At 35.1% G+C, this 16,590-nt stretch overlaps 1 protein-coding gene across 1 annotated transcript in view; it reads left to right on the plus strand.

The window, feature by feature from the left end:
• LOC115412110 (cohesin subunit SA-2) overlaps positions 1 to 16,590 on the plus strand; it is a 32,258-nt gene that overhangs the window by 11,320 nt on the left and 4,348 nt on the right. The window contains exons 20-31 of the mRNA XM_030124410.1: positions 7 to 207; positions 1,269 to 1,345; positions 1,442 to 1,529; positions 2,815 to 2,886; positions 4,141 to 4,233; positions 4,337 to 4,511; positions 7,781 to 7,920; positions 9,906 to 10,007; positions 10,098 to 10,249; positions 12,301 to 12,429; positions 14,904 to 15,094; positions 15,172 to 15,247. Coding sequence (XP_029980270.1) covers positions 7 to 207; positions 1,269 to 1,345; positions 1,442 to 1,529; positions 2,815 to 2,886; positions 4,141 to 4,233; positions 4,337 to 4,511; positions 7,781 to 7,920; positions 9,906 to 10,007; positions 10,098 to 10,249; positions 12,301 to 12,429; positions 14,904 to 15,094; positions 15,172 to 15,247 — 1,496 coding nt within the window. The remainder of the gene's footprint in view (positions 1 to 6; positions 208 to 1,268; positions 1,346 to 1,441; positions 1,530 to 2,814; positions 2,887 to 4,140; positions 4,234 to 4,336; positions 4,512 to 7,780; positions 7,921 to 9,905; positions 10,008 to 10,097; positions 10,250 to 12,300; positions 12,430 to 14,903; positions 15,095 to 15,171; positions 15,248 to 16,590) is intronic.

A 16,590-nucleotide genomic window follows, 5' to 3' on the forward strand; every position in this document is an offset into this window, starting at 1 on the left:
CTTCAGGTGGTGTCCAGCCTGTTGGCAGAGGTGGGGGCTGTCCTGGAGCTCCACTCAGGCCCTGATGTTCTGGAAGCTGCAGCCCGCTCATACCTCAGTCTGTGTGCGGACGGGGCATCCTGGTGCTCTGTCGCTCAAACTGCCAGAGACTCCATGATCCAACAGTGGGTTGACAAACTCAAAGTACTGCTGGAGGATTCAGTCAAGGTCTGGTGGACAAGACTGCTGAGGTTTCTGTGGTAGTTTAGGAAAGGATGCGTTTAACTTCATTTTGTTAATTTTGTTTCCTCATATTTTGGGGCTGGATTTAAAAACAACCTCTGATTTCTATCTATTTTCATTAGAATGATGAATACAATCTGATATTTATTGCATTTTTCTATGGATGAGTATACACTACTACTGTTAGTCACATGTGTACTAAAAAAGCACTTTTGGGGCTTCTTTGCTAAATAAAATGTACAGTTATCGTAGTTGTCAATATAAAAATTAAGATTTTCAATGATGCTCCAAGTTAGAAGGTTCTTTGTACAGTTTAAAGTATTGTTTTGCTGAGAGTCATTGATTTCAAAGCAAAGTTAGTGTTTAACTGAAATATCATTAACTGAACTAATACTTGATTGGATGGAATCAGAATAGAATTTTTGGAAGTCTGTGGTGAGTCCTGAAACCACAGCACTATCGTTTATGCATTTAGCGAAAAGAACAAAACAGAATTTTTTACTTATAATCCCAACTTTATATTCTTGATCTGTATTTGTGCATGTATTTATTTGTGTGACCTGTGATTTAGAGACGCAAAACAATTAATTTCATACTTAGATTTTTCATCCAGGACACCTGCGCAGCAAAAGATACTGGACATTTGTAGCCGTTAGATTATATTCAATATAGAGTGTTAGGACATAGTGAGGTGTCACAAGATGCATATGCTAGTAAAATAATGATTACATTTGTTTTTTTTTAATTTACTTTGTTAATCTAATAGGAATATAAGTAAAGATGCTAACATGCTGCATTACCGCAAAAATTGCTAATCTATATCCTCAGACTCTAGGGAAGTAAAAAAAAAAAAACGACATAACAGATAATAACATACAAAAACAAATAAGTGATACATCATACGATAGATTTCCTTTGGTTTTAAAAGGGACTTATGCACCTCTGTGGACTCTTCTGGTTGGTCTTCCAGAGCCTGTGGTACGACAATATTATATTAACACTTTTAGGAAAGAAGGTAAACATTGACCTCTGCCTCTTTGTCACAGGAGGACAGTTTCTCTGCCGACGAGGAAAAAACAGGAGAGATTTTAACCACACTGAGGAAACTCAGAGCATTTCACAAGTAAGTGTACTGACAGTTCACAGTAACATGTGAATATTCTTCTGGTGACACGTATTTATTGTCTGTATGTTCTTGTTTCCCTCTATGTCGTTGTAGTTGTCATGACCTGTCTCAGTGGAGTCTGTTCGAGCTGCTGTCTCCTCTCCTGTCAATAGAGAGTGTTCAGGGAGGACCACCCCCTCAGGTAAGATAAGATAAGATATTCCTTTATTAGTCCCACAACTGGAAATTCCAAATTCACAGCAGCAAGAGTGGAGCACAAACAAAGCACATGAGAGCAAAATCAAAAATAAAGACCAAAACAAAAAAGGTATAAATACTGTTTACAGTTGTGCACATGCTGAACATACCACAGGTTGGACAGGGGAGACACTCATGTACACCTATATACACATATCTACACACAAAATTATATATACAGTAACGTCACCGATGAACCCAGAGAACCACTGGAAGCATTATTCACATCCTTTCTTTATGCACTGTGCAGGGTTGTCAAACATACATTCTGTGATCCAAAACCAGTCCACAAAAGGGTTCAAGCCTGCTCATGGGATGAATTTGTAAATTGCTAAAATGACTGAATACATTAACATATTATTAAAATTACACTTATTTTCCTTTAGAAATTTCAGGTTCATAGTTACTCGTGTTATTCAGATTTTTTCTAAAGGATAGCTGGTAGATGTAAATATTTTCATAATGTAATTTTATTTTTTTCACTCTAAAACAAAGACAAAAGTTTGTAGTTGTCATTATTTATAGGTTATTATTTTACTGGTCTGATCCACTTGAGATCATATTGGGCTGTTTGTGGCCCCTGAACTAAATGAGCTTGACACCCCTGTTGTACTGGGATCTACTGGCAGAAATGGAGTATTCAGAATTATGTTTTCTTTAGAATGTAATTACTTGAGGATAGAAATAATTGTGTTTTTGATGCCTTAGGGAGAGTGTCCTTTTCCATGAAGTCTTCCATGTTACACAGTTATATGTAAAGTCTCTACATTAGCAAAGAAAGGACAACCCAGACATTCAAGAGAGGACCTTTTTGATTTTTTTTTTTTTTTAACATTTTTAGTTTACTATAAATAACCATCCAGCAAATCCTGGATGGTTTTTATAGTTTATTTATTTCAAGGAGGAAGAGAATTTTCTCCATCCACAAAGGAAACACTTAAACTTTTCAGTTCACTGGAGAGGGAGTGGGTGAAAACCTCAATATATAAAGTATCCAACTCTTTCAGATAAATGTAGTGGGAAAACATCAAAATACTCAAGTACAGGAACTCCAAATTTGTACTGTACTTGAGTGAAATTACTGATATTGCTGTTTAAATTTTACCACTGCATCAAAGTATAAGCTCTGCTGATTTATCTTCACCAAAAGTTTGTACAAATTTTATCTACTGTACATTTATTCAGTGTTTCATAAATCTCAAACTCTTCTTTTTTTCTTCTGTCTGAAGGTTCTACTGGAGCTACTGCAGTGTCTGTGTTATTCTATGCTCTGGTCTCTCAGCACAAGCACTGAAACTAGAGTAAGTTGCCTCTATTTATTTCTCAGTGTACTAAGATGAATTTAATCTGATTCATTGAGAACCTGAACAACATATTTGATGCAGGATTTTTACACCAGTAAAGAAATGTAATTAATTTAAGAAATATCTTTTGGTTTTATTTGGCTGCAAAGCATAGATTTATGCATAAAATTCTTATTTTCTTGTAGAAGTACATGTGTTATTGATAGTGATGTATTTAAACTATGATATATTTTAGCTTCAACATTCATTCAGTGTCAAATGTGTCAAAATGGATACATAATGATGAACAGACTGGCAAAGAAGTGTGTCATTATCCTTCACTTAAATTGCTTTGTATATAAACAAGACAGTATATTGCTAAGTGAAATACATAAAAAATAATATAGCATATAGATTTATTTTATGAGGTTAAATGGTAGAGGATGGTTCTTCTCTTTGTCTAAATGGTCACTTATATGAAATGCAGAGGAGAGGTAAGACATCTGACAAAAACAACATGAAAGACTCAACAAGATGAAATAATATAAAGAGCCCAAAACAAAAACTACTGGGCTCAAATTCAAATACTTGTTACTTATTTTATTCTTTATTTTTACTTCATTTTAGTCAGATTTTTTTTTTTAAATATTTTTTCATGTTATTTATTATTTTGTAAATATTTTATTTTTTGTTCATTTAGTTGCTTATTTTGTTTATTTTCCTACATTTTTTTTTTTATTTTTTTTATTTTGTTTTATTTTTTCTTCAGTTTTGTTCAGTTTGTGGCTTTTTTAAATTCACGTTACTTTTTTTTGGTTTATTATTCATTTTTGTTCATTTTATTGGTCACTTTGGCTGTTTTTGATCATTTGTTGTTTAGTTTATTCTTTTTTTTTAACAACAAGGTATGAAATGTGTGAAAAACTGGCTTTCGGATGGTGATGGTGGAAGAGTCTGTAAAAATGTAGAGAATATAACAATTTAATATGTATTTTTGTAAATTTCCAGAGGAGACATAAAATCTTGAGCTGAAAAGATTTGGGATTATGATAATAATGATGATAATGGATTAGATTTCTATAGTGCTTTTCAAGGCAACCAAAGTACTTTACATTATTGATCCATTATTTATTCACTCTCACATTCACACTCTGGTGGATTCACTTATATAATGTATAACCTGTATTGTTTGTTTTCATTTCATATTACCTCCATGTTCATCTCCTGCTACTCTCTAAAAACACTATAACATGTTTTATGTTGTATTTTTAGGAGAAAGCTGTGGTCCAGAGGCTGCAGCTACGTCTGTTCTGTGAGAGATGTCATCACTGTCTGACCCACTCCGACCACAGTGTGAGGCAACAGGTACGACAGGAAACACAGACCGATGCCTCTGGCCAAAAGGTTAAATGGTTTGGTAAATATAAAAAAACAAAACAAAAAACAACTCACTATATTTCATTTTTAGGCGTTTCTGGGCATCTGTGATGTCCTGACAGCTCATTCCTACCAGTTACAAGTGTGGGACCCCACCTCCTGTGGTCCACTGCTCTACACTCCCAGCCCCAAACTGCAGAGGGCGCTGCTGACCTTTGTATGCACACACACATTTGTCGGCTCAGACTTCGATGGCCAAAGCAGGGGTGAGACTGTAATCACACTCTCAGTACATCTAGATCAGGGGTGGGCATTCTTTGGCTCCCAGGAGATTTGGCTCTTGGGCCCTTCTCAAGTGGCTCCATGTGGCTTTGTCAAAAAACATGGAAACACTACTTTTTTTTTTTTTTTTTTTTTTTAAACACATTCTGCTATTATTTTCACAACCATAAAGTTATTCTGATGTTATGCAGTTATCAAAATGTAAACTACACTCCAAATGAATCAAAGAGTAGTTGTAATAGTAAAAAAAATTAGACTATTTTACATTTTTTGACACTGAAGGTATTCATCTGTTTATTCAGTTGCAAAGAAAGCATTCACCTACCAGTCAATGTTTGCCGCTCAACTCAATAATGACGAATTTCACAGTTTCTTTAGTTTAGTTGTGTAATGTATTTGTAGTTCTACACATGCACTGAAACTTTGATTAAGGTAAAACACATAAGGATATCTTTTGGCTCCAGGCAGATTTTTTTTTCTATTTCTGTCCTAAAATGGCTCTTAAGATAGCAATGGTTGCTGACCCATGATCTAGATTTATACCTTCACTATTAATTCCAATAATTTTATGCCACTGATTTATGTCTGGGGCGACAACTAGGACTCAGATCAGAAACATTAAAAAAAAAAAAAAAAAAAAAACAGTTTTAAGGTGTGTTATTTTAGCCAATATAAAGTCAGTGTGGGGTCAGAGTAGACAATTATGGAATTATGGAGGGAAAAAATGTGTAGAGATGCATCAATGAGCATGACTTCAGCAGTAAAAATTGTGTGAATATACTCAAAAAACAATGTAAACTGCATAAGTAACATCATCCATAATGGTCACATCATTCAGTTTCAGTTTGTTCACCAGCAATTAAAATAGGAGTGAAATATAAAGGAGTTATTTTAGATGGAGAGTGAGAATAGGAGCTCACAATAAGTATATGACAGTATATAAAAAATATGGATTCACTAACACGTATGTTTGGAAAAGTACATGTGTTATATAGTAATAACATGTTCCAGCCCACATAAATAAGAGGTAACCTAAACTATATCTAAAATATACGACTTAACACATCCTACCTTTGTTACATCACATTTGTTTCATTAGTTAAATAGCGAAGAGACAATAAATAGACACAGTAAATAGAAATAACAGTCCATTTCAAAAGGTTTTTGAGTGCAGTGAGTGTTGAAATCTCCACCACTTTAGAGCTCTGAACTTGGATACATATATTTCAATAATAACAGTGACCTTAAGCTTTCAAACCTTTCGAGTGTTTTCCTTAATTTAAGAGTGAGACCACTTACACAACTTCCCAATTTAAGAATATTGTGTTTTCATTACTTTAATAAGCACAACTTACTACAACTTTGGCAGTTTTTATTTAATTTTATAAGGGTTAAGGAATCCAGCCAAGGAAAATGTGCTTATCCTACTGGCAGATTGTTTTGCTTACTATAATACAACTCAATTTAGTTTTATTTCAGAATATTTGACTTCCTTCCAGTAGGGCTGTTGGTGCAGTGTTTGTATCATCATATTGCACGGACGAAAACCTGCAAATGTGGAAACCGGAGGTCGACCGATACTGGATTTTTAAAAGCCAGTGTAATAAGAATAGTTTGGAGCAGGAAAAAGCATTAGTCATGTCAGGAATTATCTATTTTTGACTGTATAAGAAACAGGATGAAGTGTTGAAATGAAAATCTCCATCAAACAAATAAGTTAAAAGGAACTAATCAACTGTTTCTGGAACTGAACATCAACAACAACTGTAAAAATCCGTCTGTTTATTAATATTTAAGCAATTATTTTTCTTCAAAGTAAGTGATTCCAGTTGTGATGCCTAATATTAGCCATCAGCCTCTATCGGAGCCAAGTTGAACAAACAAAACACACTGAAATATTCTGAAATATAACCCAATTTTCTTGTATTATAGTAATCAAGACAATCTGACAATAGGATAAGCAAATGGTGCTAGGTTAGATGTGTTACATAGTCCTCTAAGCACCGATCAGATCTGATTAATGTGTGTGATTTAATTGCGGATCTAGATAAAGGGTGTGTAATGGTGTTGAAAAGTCCACCTCCAGTCTTGAGTCTTTTCACATTTAGCAGGATCACAGCTCAAACTCTGTGAATCTGTTTCCCCCATTTGGAACAAACTTCTCTCCAGGCAGCAGGTTTGACTCTTCCACAGTAGATGGCACTGTCACTCTGTCAGTTCTCTGCACATTCTGGGGTTTTAACATAGTGAGTGAAGCCTGGACTGACTGAAGCAGCTTACAGTGGTAAAAAGATGCAGATATTAAATGCACGGACACACATTTGGCTTAATAACCCACCACAGAGCCTGCCTGCTGTCTGTAAAAGTGATTTTCAACCTGACCTGACAATTGACCCGCAATTACAAAGGTCACGCTGTTAACATCCTTAGACTGAAACTGGGCTGATTAATTTATATGAAAGCACGATTGACTTTGTAATGCAAAGTGGTGCAGCCTGTAAATTGATGTTTCCAGTTCGTTCCTGTCTGTTCTAAATGCGAAAAACAAGACTGACATGTTGGAAATGCATATGGGTGTTGTCTGCGCAAAGTCCTGACGGTAAACTTATGAATTCATTCATGGCTGACTACAACTAAAACATTTTATTATCTTTACAATAACTTCTACTTTCAGAGACATATTACATCCAAATAAAGCATAGTCCAGAGAAGTCAATAACTGTCCTGGTGGGAATCTCTTAAATGTTCAACCAAATACGATATGGGATTATTGGTTTTTGAACATGTAATAAAAAGCTATTGTTTTATTGGATTTGCCTGGTAACGGTTTTGTTATATAGACAGTGTTTTCTATTAGCTGCTGGATCAGAGATCACTCAGAGGGCAAGGGCACTGAGTTAAATCATAAAATCAGGGCAATCTCTTTCCGTGAGAAAATTCCATTAACTCTGGCTCACCTCCGAGCCTATTTTATTAGCCTTGTGAAAGATTGAAGCCACATGGTGTCACAACCATAACTCTACTCTTATGTTATCTTTGATTTCCACCTGCTAAAGCCATTGTCCTCAAAGTGACTGAAACACTCTTTCCCGCCTCAGCTTTGTTCTTTCCGTTCTGTTTTATGATTTCTCATGATTAATCACTCCTCTTTACTTTACCCCATTTTCCCTTCTTTCCCTCTCAACCACTTCACATCTTTACTCCCTTTTCCCCTTCCTTTTCAACGTGCATCAATTCCATCTGGCTCCGTCAGACAGCGAAAACTCCGAGGTGGAGATGAAGCTGGAGGATCTGCACAAACGAAGAAATCTGCTGGCAGCATACTGTAAACTCATAGTACACGGGGTACTGGAGATGAGTATGGCAGCTGAGGTCTTCATGTACTACATGAAGGTAAAAGTTGAAGGAATTGTTTGTTCTAAATTCAGGAAAATCCACTTGGATAGAAATGAGACCAATTAATTCCCTACATTCATGCACGTCAAACAGGAGATGGATACCCAGTAGTGGAAGGTGTGAGAAATACTAAATAAAAGTATGTAAGAATTATAGAATAGAATAGAATAGAATAGAATAGAATGCCTTTATTGTCATTATACATATGTACAACGAAATTAAAAGAGACAACTCTCTTGTGGTGCATAGTGCAAAACGGTTGCAAAAAAAAGTGTAAATATATATACAGAATAAAAACAAGCATGTCAACCAACCAAGAAACGGTAGAGATAAATATATATTGCACTTTGACCCTGGCTGGACACTGAGGTTATATATTAAATGTATATCCTTATTTGAGGTACTGTCACTGTAATGTGTTCAGTATCCATATTGCACTTGGGTAAAACATGCTGCTAAATCTGGAAATTATTATTATTATGAAAAATATAAGTAGTCACTGTGCAGCAGATGTTTTTGGACTCATTCTCCTGCTGCATATGTTTAAGTTTGAGCTCATTGGACCGACTTTACATACTGATGGTAGTTTAATCTACAGACATGCATCATATTCTATTAGATCATCATTTGAGATATGATCATGGATGATCTAAAGGTAAAGACAAATGCCAGAGTTTTTTTTTTTTTTTTTTTAATTTGAGGAGAATTTCATCAGCTGATAAAGGAATTAATCCCTCAGTTCTTCACAAACTGACCTGAACCTGAAAAGTGATATTTTCCTCTGAGATATATTGAAGTAGTATAAACAGTATAACAGTATGAGTGTAAAGAACCATGAAATAGAAATACTCAAGGAAAGCTCAGATTTATTATTGTGTGCAGTTAAATAATTTTTGCTGTTCTTTGCTGTTTGCTTTGAGTGTCAGCTGAAGTATTAATATAAAAATACACAAATTTGCACATATACTAATACGAATAATACTACTAATAATAATAATCATCATCATTATCATCATCATTATCATAACAATATTGAAAAATTGCCTTTATAAACACTTTTCATTCAATGGAATCTCAAAGTGCTACAGAGAAAAGAAAGTCCTACATTAAGAATAAATCAATCAATAAATAAAATACTACATTAAAATAAAATACTACATGTAAAACGAAACATTATGGTGGGCCATAAAGAGCCTGTCTAAACAGGAAAGTCTTCAGTCCCTATAAATATGTAAATTTATTTCACACAAAGCCAAGTACAAGTTCCTTGATTTGTACTTGTGCATTTCAATAAAAGTATGTGTAACTGAGCAGACTGTCAAAAACACAAACAAATCTCCTTTTATCAACTGAAGCTATAATGCAAAAATGAAAATACAGTGATGTCATGGTCCCGAAGTTGTGGAATTCATAAGTTCTCTGTAAACTGCAAGTTTTGTATATAGTATATTAACAATTAGATGATGTTGTTTCATATTTAGCAGCTAGATATGGAGGTGGCATTGATTTTTTTTTTTTTTTTTTTTTTTCGTGTGTGTGTGTAATTCTGAACAAGAAAGAAAAAATAAGCAACTGTCATTCTCAAAATGTCAAACATTTCCTATAGATAGATAGATAGGAACAACATGACAGACAGCAAAAATAGAATATAAGCTCAACAATAGAATACAAGAGCAAACACACTATACATAATAAATTAGAGGTATAAAAAAAAAAGAAATGGTAGAAAAACAGCAAGGTGCAACAATGAACTGTAATGTGCAAAGTAAAATGGAATTGTTCAGTAACATGGACAGTAAAGTGCGTAGTGGGAATATGTTTATATTAAATGTATTATATATTAAATATGTTTATGACCAGGTCTGAGCATCAGGCAGAGGTGAGTTTATTGTGCAGTGAAATGACATGTGGCAGGAAAAGGAAGGAACTGTTTAATGTTTTCATGTAGAGTATTTAACATGTCCTTGCTCTTACTTCTTCAGTATTATAACGACTTTGGGGACATTATCAAGGAGACCATGTACAGGACCAGACAGATCGATAAGATAGAGAGCGCTCGTACGCTGGTGCTGTGTCTGCAACAGGTACCGTCACTCACAACACACAAAAAACGGTACGTTTTACGTTGTTAAGGAGCTAACAGATGCTGATAGATTTTTGTCTGCACTTCCCAGCTGTTTACACGTCTGAGGCGAGAGCAGGAGAGTGGAGGCGGAGCCCACCCAGGGGTGCAGACCTTCACCAGCATCAAAGAGCTGGCCCGCCGCTTCGCCCTGACCTTTGGGGACCTCGTCAAGTTTCGAGAATGTGTCGTCACGATACACAGGTAAGCACGGACGTATTACCTGAAAACCGGAACATTTACTTTAAAATGTTATCACTATTCTATTTTTACACATGCATTTGTAGTTATTCCACACTTAATTTACTCAAGTAGAAGTTTAGACACTCACATAAAAATGACTGAAAGTGATTCTGCTTTACTCAAATAAAACTGCAAAAGTACAGTCTGTCAAATGTATTCAGAGTCAGTCAAGTCAGTGTTTTTCAACCTTGGGGTTGCCTGAAATTTCCAGTAATTGATAAAAAAAAATTATGAAAGAAGGTCAACGACACGCACATCCAAAAATAGGACGTGTGCAGGATCCCAAAAAAACTTACCATGAAAAAAATGAAGGAAGGTCCGCACAACCTGTGAGCTCCCAAACCATTTATATGTTTCGGGCCAAGGCCCTTCATCAGTCTGATGAAGGGCCTTGGCCCGAAACGTCACAGAATAAATGGTTTGGGAGCTCACAGGTTGTGCGGACCTTCCTTTATTTTTTTCAGAAAAAAAAAAATTACTTATAAAATATTTTTTAATGATTCAGTGTATATTTCATTATAAGTAAAACACCACACACTTTTCCTAATAAAAATCAAGTTCAAATATAATGCAGGATCTAATATCTGAGAGGGCATATCTTGATTGACCCGGTCATGTGACCTTGTGTGCGCTACTACACTTGAACCTGCCTGGACACAGTTGCAGTCAGAAAACCGGACCGAACAGAGAATGGAAAGATTTCTTCGCCCACCTGGCCCCGCTAAGACATCTCCAAGAGAAACTGAGAAGCAGACACTAAACGTTTATTTGCAACATAATATAGCAAACTATTACATGATCAAAAACAAATTAATTTTAGCAAAAAAAATGTCTTCGTTTCAGATGTCGGGGGTCGTCAGAAATTTGTGATGTTAAAATGGGGTCATGAGCCAAAAAAGGTTGGGAACCACTGGTCTAAGTATTTCCAGTAGCTGCTGTGTAAAGCTACTGAACATCACATGATTTCTGTCTGTAGTAGTTCCTCTGGTCTCATCCAGTAGATGACACCTTGTCTCTGTCTTCTTATGTCTTTTGCATTACTATGTCATTTATCACATGCACTGCTTTGTTATTGCATGTGTTATTGTCCCATTCATTAAAGCTGAAATTTGTCCAGATGTTTGGAAAGTGCACCATGATGCAAAATATGAAATAATCAATTAGCCCCGAAAAAACATTAAAAAGGAGTCTGTTTTGGAAAGTAAAGAGTATAAAGTACAGATGTTTGTGTTAAAATGTAAGGAGTAAAAATAAAGACATATTTAAAAAAAAGTTCACATGAGTACAGATACTTGACCAGTACAGTAATGTGGTATTTGTACTTTGTTACCTCCTACCTCTGTGCATCTTCATCATCATGGATCATGAGTAAAATTAGTCTGTTATCGATGTATAATTCATACATAGGATGATTCATCACTAATTCACTTTAATAAAGACACCGCACGCATCAGCATCAAACTTTGGCATCGCAGTATCATAGAATTTACTCATGTCAACTCAAAATTTACTCTTAATAAAAATGAAACTGATAAAAAAAAAAGCTAAATCAAGTCATTTCTGACCATGTTTTCAGAAACACAAATTAGGAATGAAAATGGAATAGTGATTAAATTTCAAAGTCCATTTTTTGGTGCACATACATCATTTATAAAGGACTTGATTTTCCTTCTTAAAAAATAATATTTCTGTTTGAGGATATTTTCTATCAGCAGTAAAGTGTAGTTCTTTTATTATAGAAATAAACAGCATCTGCCTCCCAGTGCCTCACTTGTGCTGAGCACAGCAGCCAAAGCAGCAACCGTTTTCTACTGTTAATATTCTCAACAGAAATAATGATACATGGATACATTTATGGATCTGTCTGTCTTTGTGACCATAACAAAAGTCAGATCCCCTGAGTTGTACGCCGTTCATGTTTCTGTCATTATTATTATTATTATTATTATTATTATTATTATTATTATTATTATTATTATTTTATTTATTTATTTATTTATTTATTTTTGCAGGAGTGGAATAGAGTTTGTCTTCCAAGGGTTTAACCAAATGCCAGAGACGCCCACACCGCTGTACCTGTCCTACCTGACCATCCTCAGCGAGTTCTCCAGCAAACTGCTCAAACCAGATAAGAAGACAGTGTAAGTGCAAACATGCAAATCAGAAAAACACAACTGGGACGGGCTGAAAAATGAAGGTAAAACAGAAAGCAGTGACTTATGAATGTACTTAGCCTGTGTTTCCTTTGCAGATGGTATGAAAATAATTCATAAAAAAGTTGGAACAGGAGATGATTCAGATTACACTTCCAATGTTTATGTGGTTTTGAGACGAGCTGATTTCAGCAAATAATAAAATACAAAATAAAATACAAAGAGTCACCAAAGTAATCCTGAGCCCTTGTGGTTTTATCTCTTATTTTTATGAAAATGTTTACATAAAGATAAAAATTCTGGCAAAATCAGTTTGATTTTTGCAATGCCACAGTACAGATACTATGACAATAAAATGGTTTGGCACAGTATGTGACCTTTAACCCTCAAAGACCACCAGTGACCAAAAGCATCAGCTGATCTAAAAAACTTTTGAGCCACTAATTCTATCAAAATAATTAAGTCATTCCCATAAAATGTGGTTTCTCAGCTGTTCAGCAGCATCAGATGGGTGTCATTTGGACGTTCAGAGGCTCCACAGTGAAGCGACAGTGGTTGTAAATGCTTGTTTTTATGTTCATTTATTTATATATTTTGCTGAAAAAGTCACTCTCAGTTTTGATACAATAATCTTTGAATTTACTCTAAGCTTATATGAATATCTGCATGATCAGTGAATTAAAAATAGATTTTCACTGAAAAATGTCAAGGGTAAAAAAATAAATGGTGATAGTTAGCATAAGAAAGGTTAAATATATAGAAAAAAGAAATTCACTGAAGTTGCTACAAAAGTAGTTTTAGGTCTTCCATGGTTAATAAACAATGGTTTTGTAAGTCACATATTCTTTTATTCCACTTTTCAACTTCTATAAATCAGCGCTTTCCTCAAAAAAAATGAGAATAACTAACACCAAGAGTCAAACTGAAGAAGTAGAAATATTTATGTACTTGTAAAATGAATTGAAAATGAACTCAAAAAACAACTGAAAGACTGAAAACGAGGAACTTATGAAAATGTGAGAACTGTACCATCTGTGGTCTGAGTGACAGACATTTGTCCTTCCATTTGACCCACAGGAATTCCTGCAGATTCCTTGAATCTTTTCATTCGGATCTATACAGAGGAATGTTTATAAATACTTCATATTTTCTTACATATTTGAGGGTGATCCTCAGTCCTTCTGTTCTCATAGAAGACTAGTCCAGGGTCAGTAGCTTATTAAATATACAAAGAACATGTACACATAATAGTATTCAGTTTTATGGCCCAAAGTCACATAGTAAACCTGTTTTAATGATTCCAATCAAAATCCCTAAAAACAGCGCCCACAACTGAATATTATTCAAGCAGCTTTTAATTAAACATGTTCTGCTGCTGAAATGTTTATTAAGTCACAGATGTTGTAACATTAAGCAAAGTCAGCTGACCACCAAGCCCACAACACCTTTAATAACACTGTAGAAAATAACCAGGTCCATACACGGCAAAGAAATACACTATTCCCATGAGGATTGAGAAGTAGTGTTGCATAATTTTCCCAGATATGTGAGTTATAAGTGTGTGTGTGTGTGTGTTTTGTTTGGGAGCATGTCAGTCAGTTAAAGGTGTAACACTGAGCACCAAAATCCACAGTAACTTCTTATTGGACGACAGGTTACCGTTTACTTGTGCTGCTTTGAGATCAGTCACATGAATCATTGAACCTCATACATGAAACTACATATGAACCAATTTTGTGTTATTTTTTTCATATCCATAGATTTGTGGGATTCACCAATGAAAACACAATTTTTAAGTTTCATAAGTATTTGCTCAGTGCACAGAAACACATAATATAATCTAATTCAGATCATTTTATATTTTAGAGGAATTTCTATGATTTATTATTAAATTTGTGGTTGAGAAATATTTTATTGGTCAATTGAAGTGATGCGTCTGACTGGACACTTTTGTATCAGAAATAAAAAAAACATCTTTGGGGACAGTGGAAAGAAATATTTTTCACTTTAAGATGTTATCCCTCAGATTTATATTTGTCATGACAACTCATAAATAAATACAAAAAAGGGGGAAAAATAAGAGGAATCATCCTGGAGTTGATTTCTATCATTGTTTCTCATAATGAAAAAATAAGGGAAAATATAAGAGAAACTTACGATGATGTTGCTGCGTGAGGCCCAGTGTTCGTAATAATGAGCTCCTGCTTTTTGCTCCAATTTTCAAAGTTTTTGTCTCATAATAGCCCTAAATTTTCCCACACCAGTTCTTTTTGTAATACATTACAGACCTCAGTGGACATTTATTACAAATCAAACACACTGTCTGCAATGAAAAACAAGGCAGAATAAATGTAGAAATCACTGCTCTCTGTTTTCATACCGTCATATATATGAAACGTTGATTGAAGTTTTGCAAACATGGCTTTCTGGAATTTCTGAAAGTCCGTCTTCATGTCCTTCAGGCTGTGTTACCTGCAGAAACACACCGCAGAGCACATCGTCAACCTCAGGGAGGAGAGCTGGCAGCCGCTTGTCTACTATCGTGCGTCCTTATTGGCTGTCGCTGAAGGGGAGGATGCAGCGTCCTACGTTAGCTCTGACAGGAAGCCCCACCCACCCAATCGCTCACCCTTCTCCAGGCAAAAACTGGAAGGTACAGCACGTAAACTAAGTCAAGCTCTCAGTTATGTATTGATTATAGCTAAATCAGTTTTATTTGTGACTTTACAGGAAATAAATCTCCCTGCCCGTTCAGCCCGACTGAGTCCAAAATGAGTAAAATGCAAAGACCCAGTTTTATCCCAAGGTAAGACTCTTAACAGTATCATCGGCCTTCTCAGTTCTCGAAGAATTTGCTCATATTCTTTGAGAACTAAGAATTCTGGGGAAGCTGGAAAGTCCCACCCCCCCTTCGAGGAATTTTTTTTCAGGGAAACAGAAAAAAGAAACGTGATGAGGTTTTTCAAAATCCCGGGTAAGGTTAAAGTTCTAATGGATAAAATGTTCAAGTCATGACGTGTGACGTTATAGACTGTAAGTAAAGATGGACGGAGGGCAGAGGAACTGTGACGCCACCCTTTGGTTTTTTAACTGTTGCTTGGAAGCTGAGATACTAGAGCAGGGGTGTCAAGCTCATTTTCTTCCGGGGGCCACATTCAGCCCAATTTAATCTGAAGTGGGCCAGACCAGTAAAATAATAGCATGATAGCCAAGAAATAATGACAACTCCAAATTGTTTTAGTGCAAAAAATAACATTCAATTATACCAATATTTATATTAAAAAACTATCCAAACAAAAAGGATGTGAATAACCTGAAAAAAATGGAATTTGTTAAGAAATATAAGTACAATTTGATCAATGTTCTGCCTCGACTTCTCATTTATACATATGCATTATAGGTTAGATCTACAAAGGCACAAAACGTTCAGTAACAAGCTGAATATTGTTAAAATTGCACTTAATTTTCTTCAGACATTTCAGGTTGTTCATATTTGTTCAAGTTATTCACATTTTAAAGGATAGTTTGTTAATGGAAACGTTTTCATAATTTAATGTTTTTTTGTACTAAATCAAAGAGAAAAAATTGGTGCTGTCATTATTTATAGGTTATTATGATATTATTTTTGAGTTTGATGCCCTATCTTGCACTTTGCAAATTAAAATCCCGCGGGCTGGATCGGAACCTTTGGCGAGCCGGTTTTGGCTCCTGGGCCGCATGATTGACACCTGTGTACTAGAGGATTATTTTACTATCTCGTTGGTGTAACTCACTGAACACATTACTATCAAGATGTCTGTGGAAAAAAAAAAAAAAAAAAAAAAAAATGAGAGAGTTTAACCTTAATTCAACAGAAGCAAGTGAATTGTCAATCACATGCCTGCCAATTAGTGCCTAACAGGGCAGACTTTAAATCCAGTTATTAACCATAAAATCTAATTTAAAGGCGGAGATGGAGAACAGTCATTATATGGTCAAGAAAACTATTTTTAATGGTAAATCTGATCTAAGTCAATGGGAGCCATGTCGTATCAGAGGAGCATCTAGTGGCCATTAGTGGTATTACACTTGAAGATATATTAAAAAATAATGTAGCTTCACTATGGATCCAGATTTTTAACCCTTGAAGCGGATACAGTGACAGTTCCT

The sequence above is a fragment of the Sphaeramia orbicularis genome, chromosome 21, assembly GCF_902148855.1.
Source record: "Sphaeramia orbicularis chromosome 21, fSphaOr1.1, whole genome shotgun sequence".
Lineage (NCBI taxonomy): Eukaryota > Metazoa > Chordata > Actinopteri > Kurtiformes > Apogonidae > Sphaeramia > Sphaeramia orbicularis.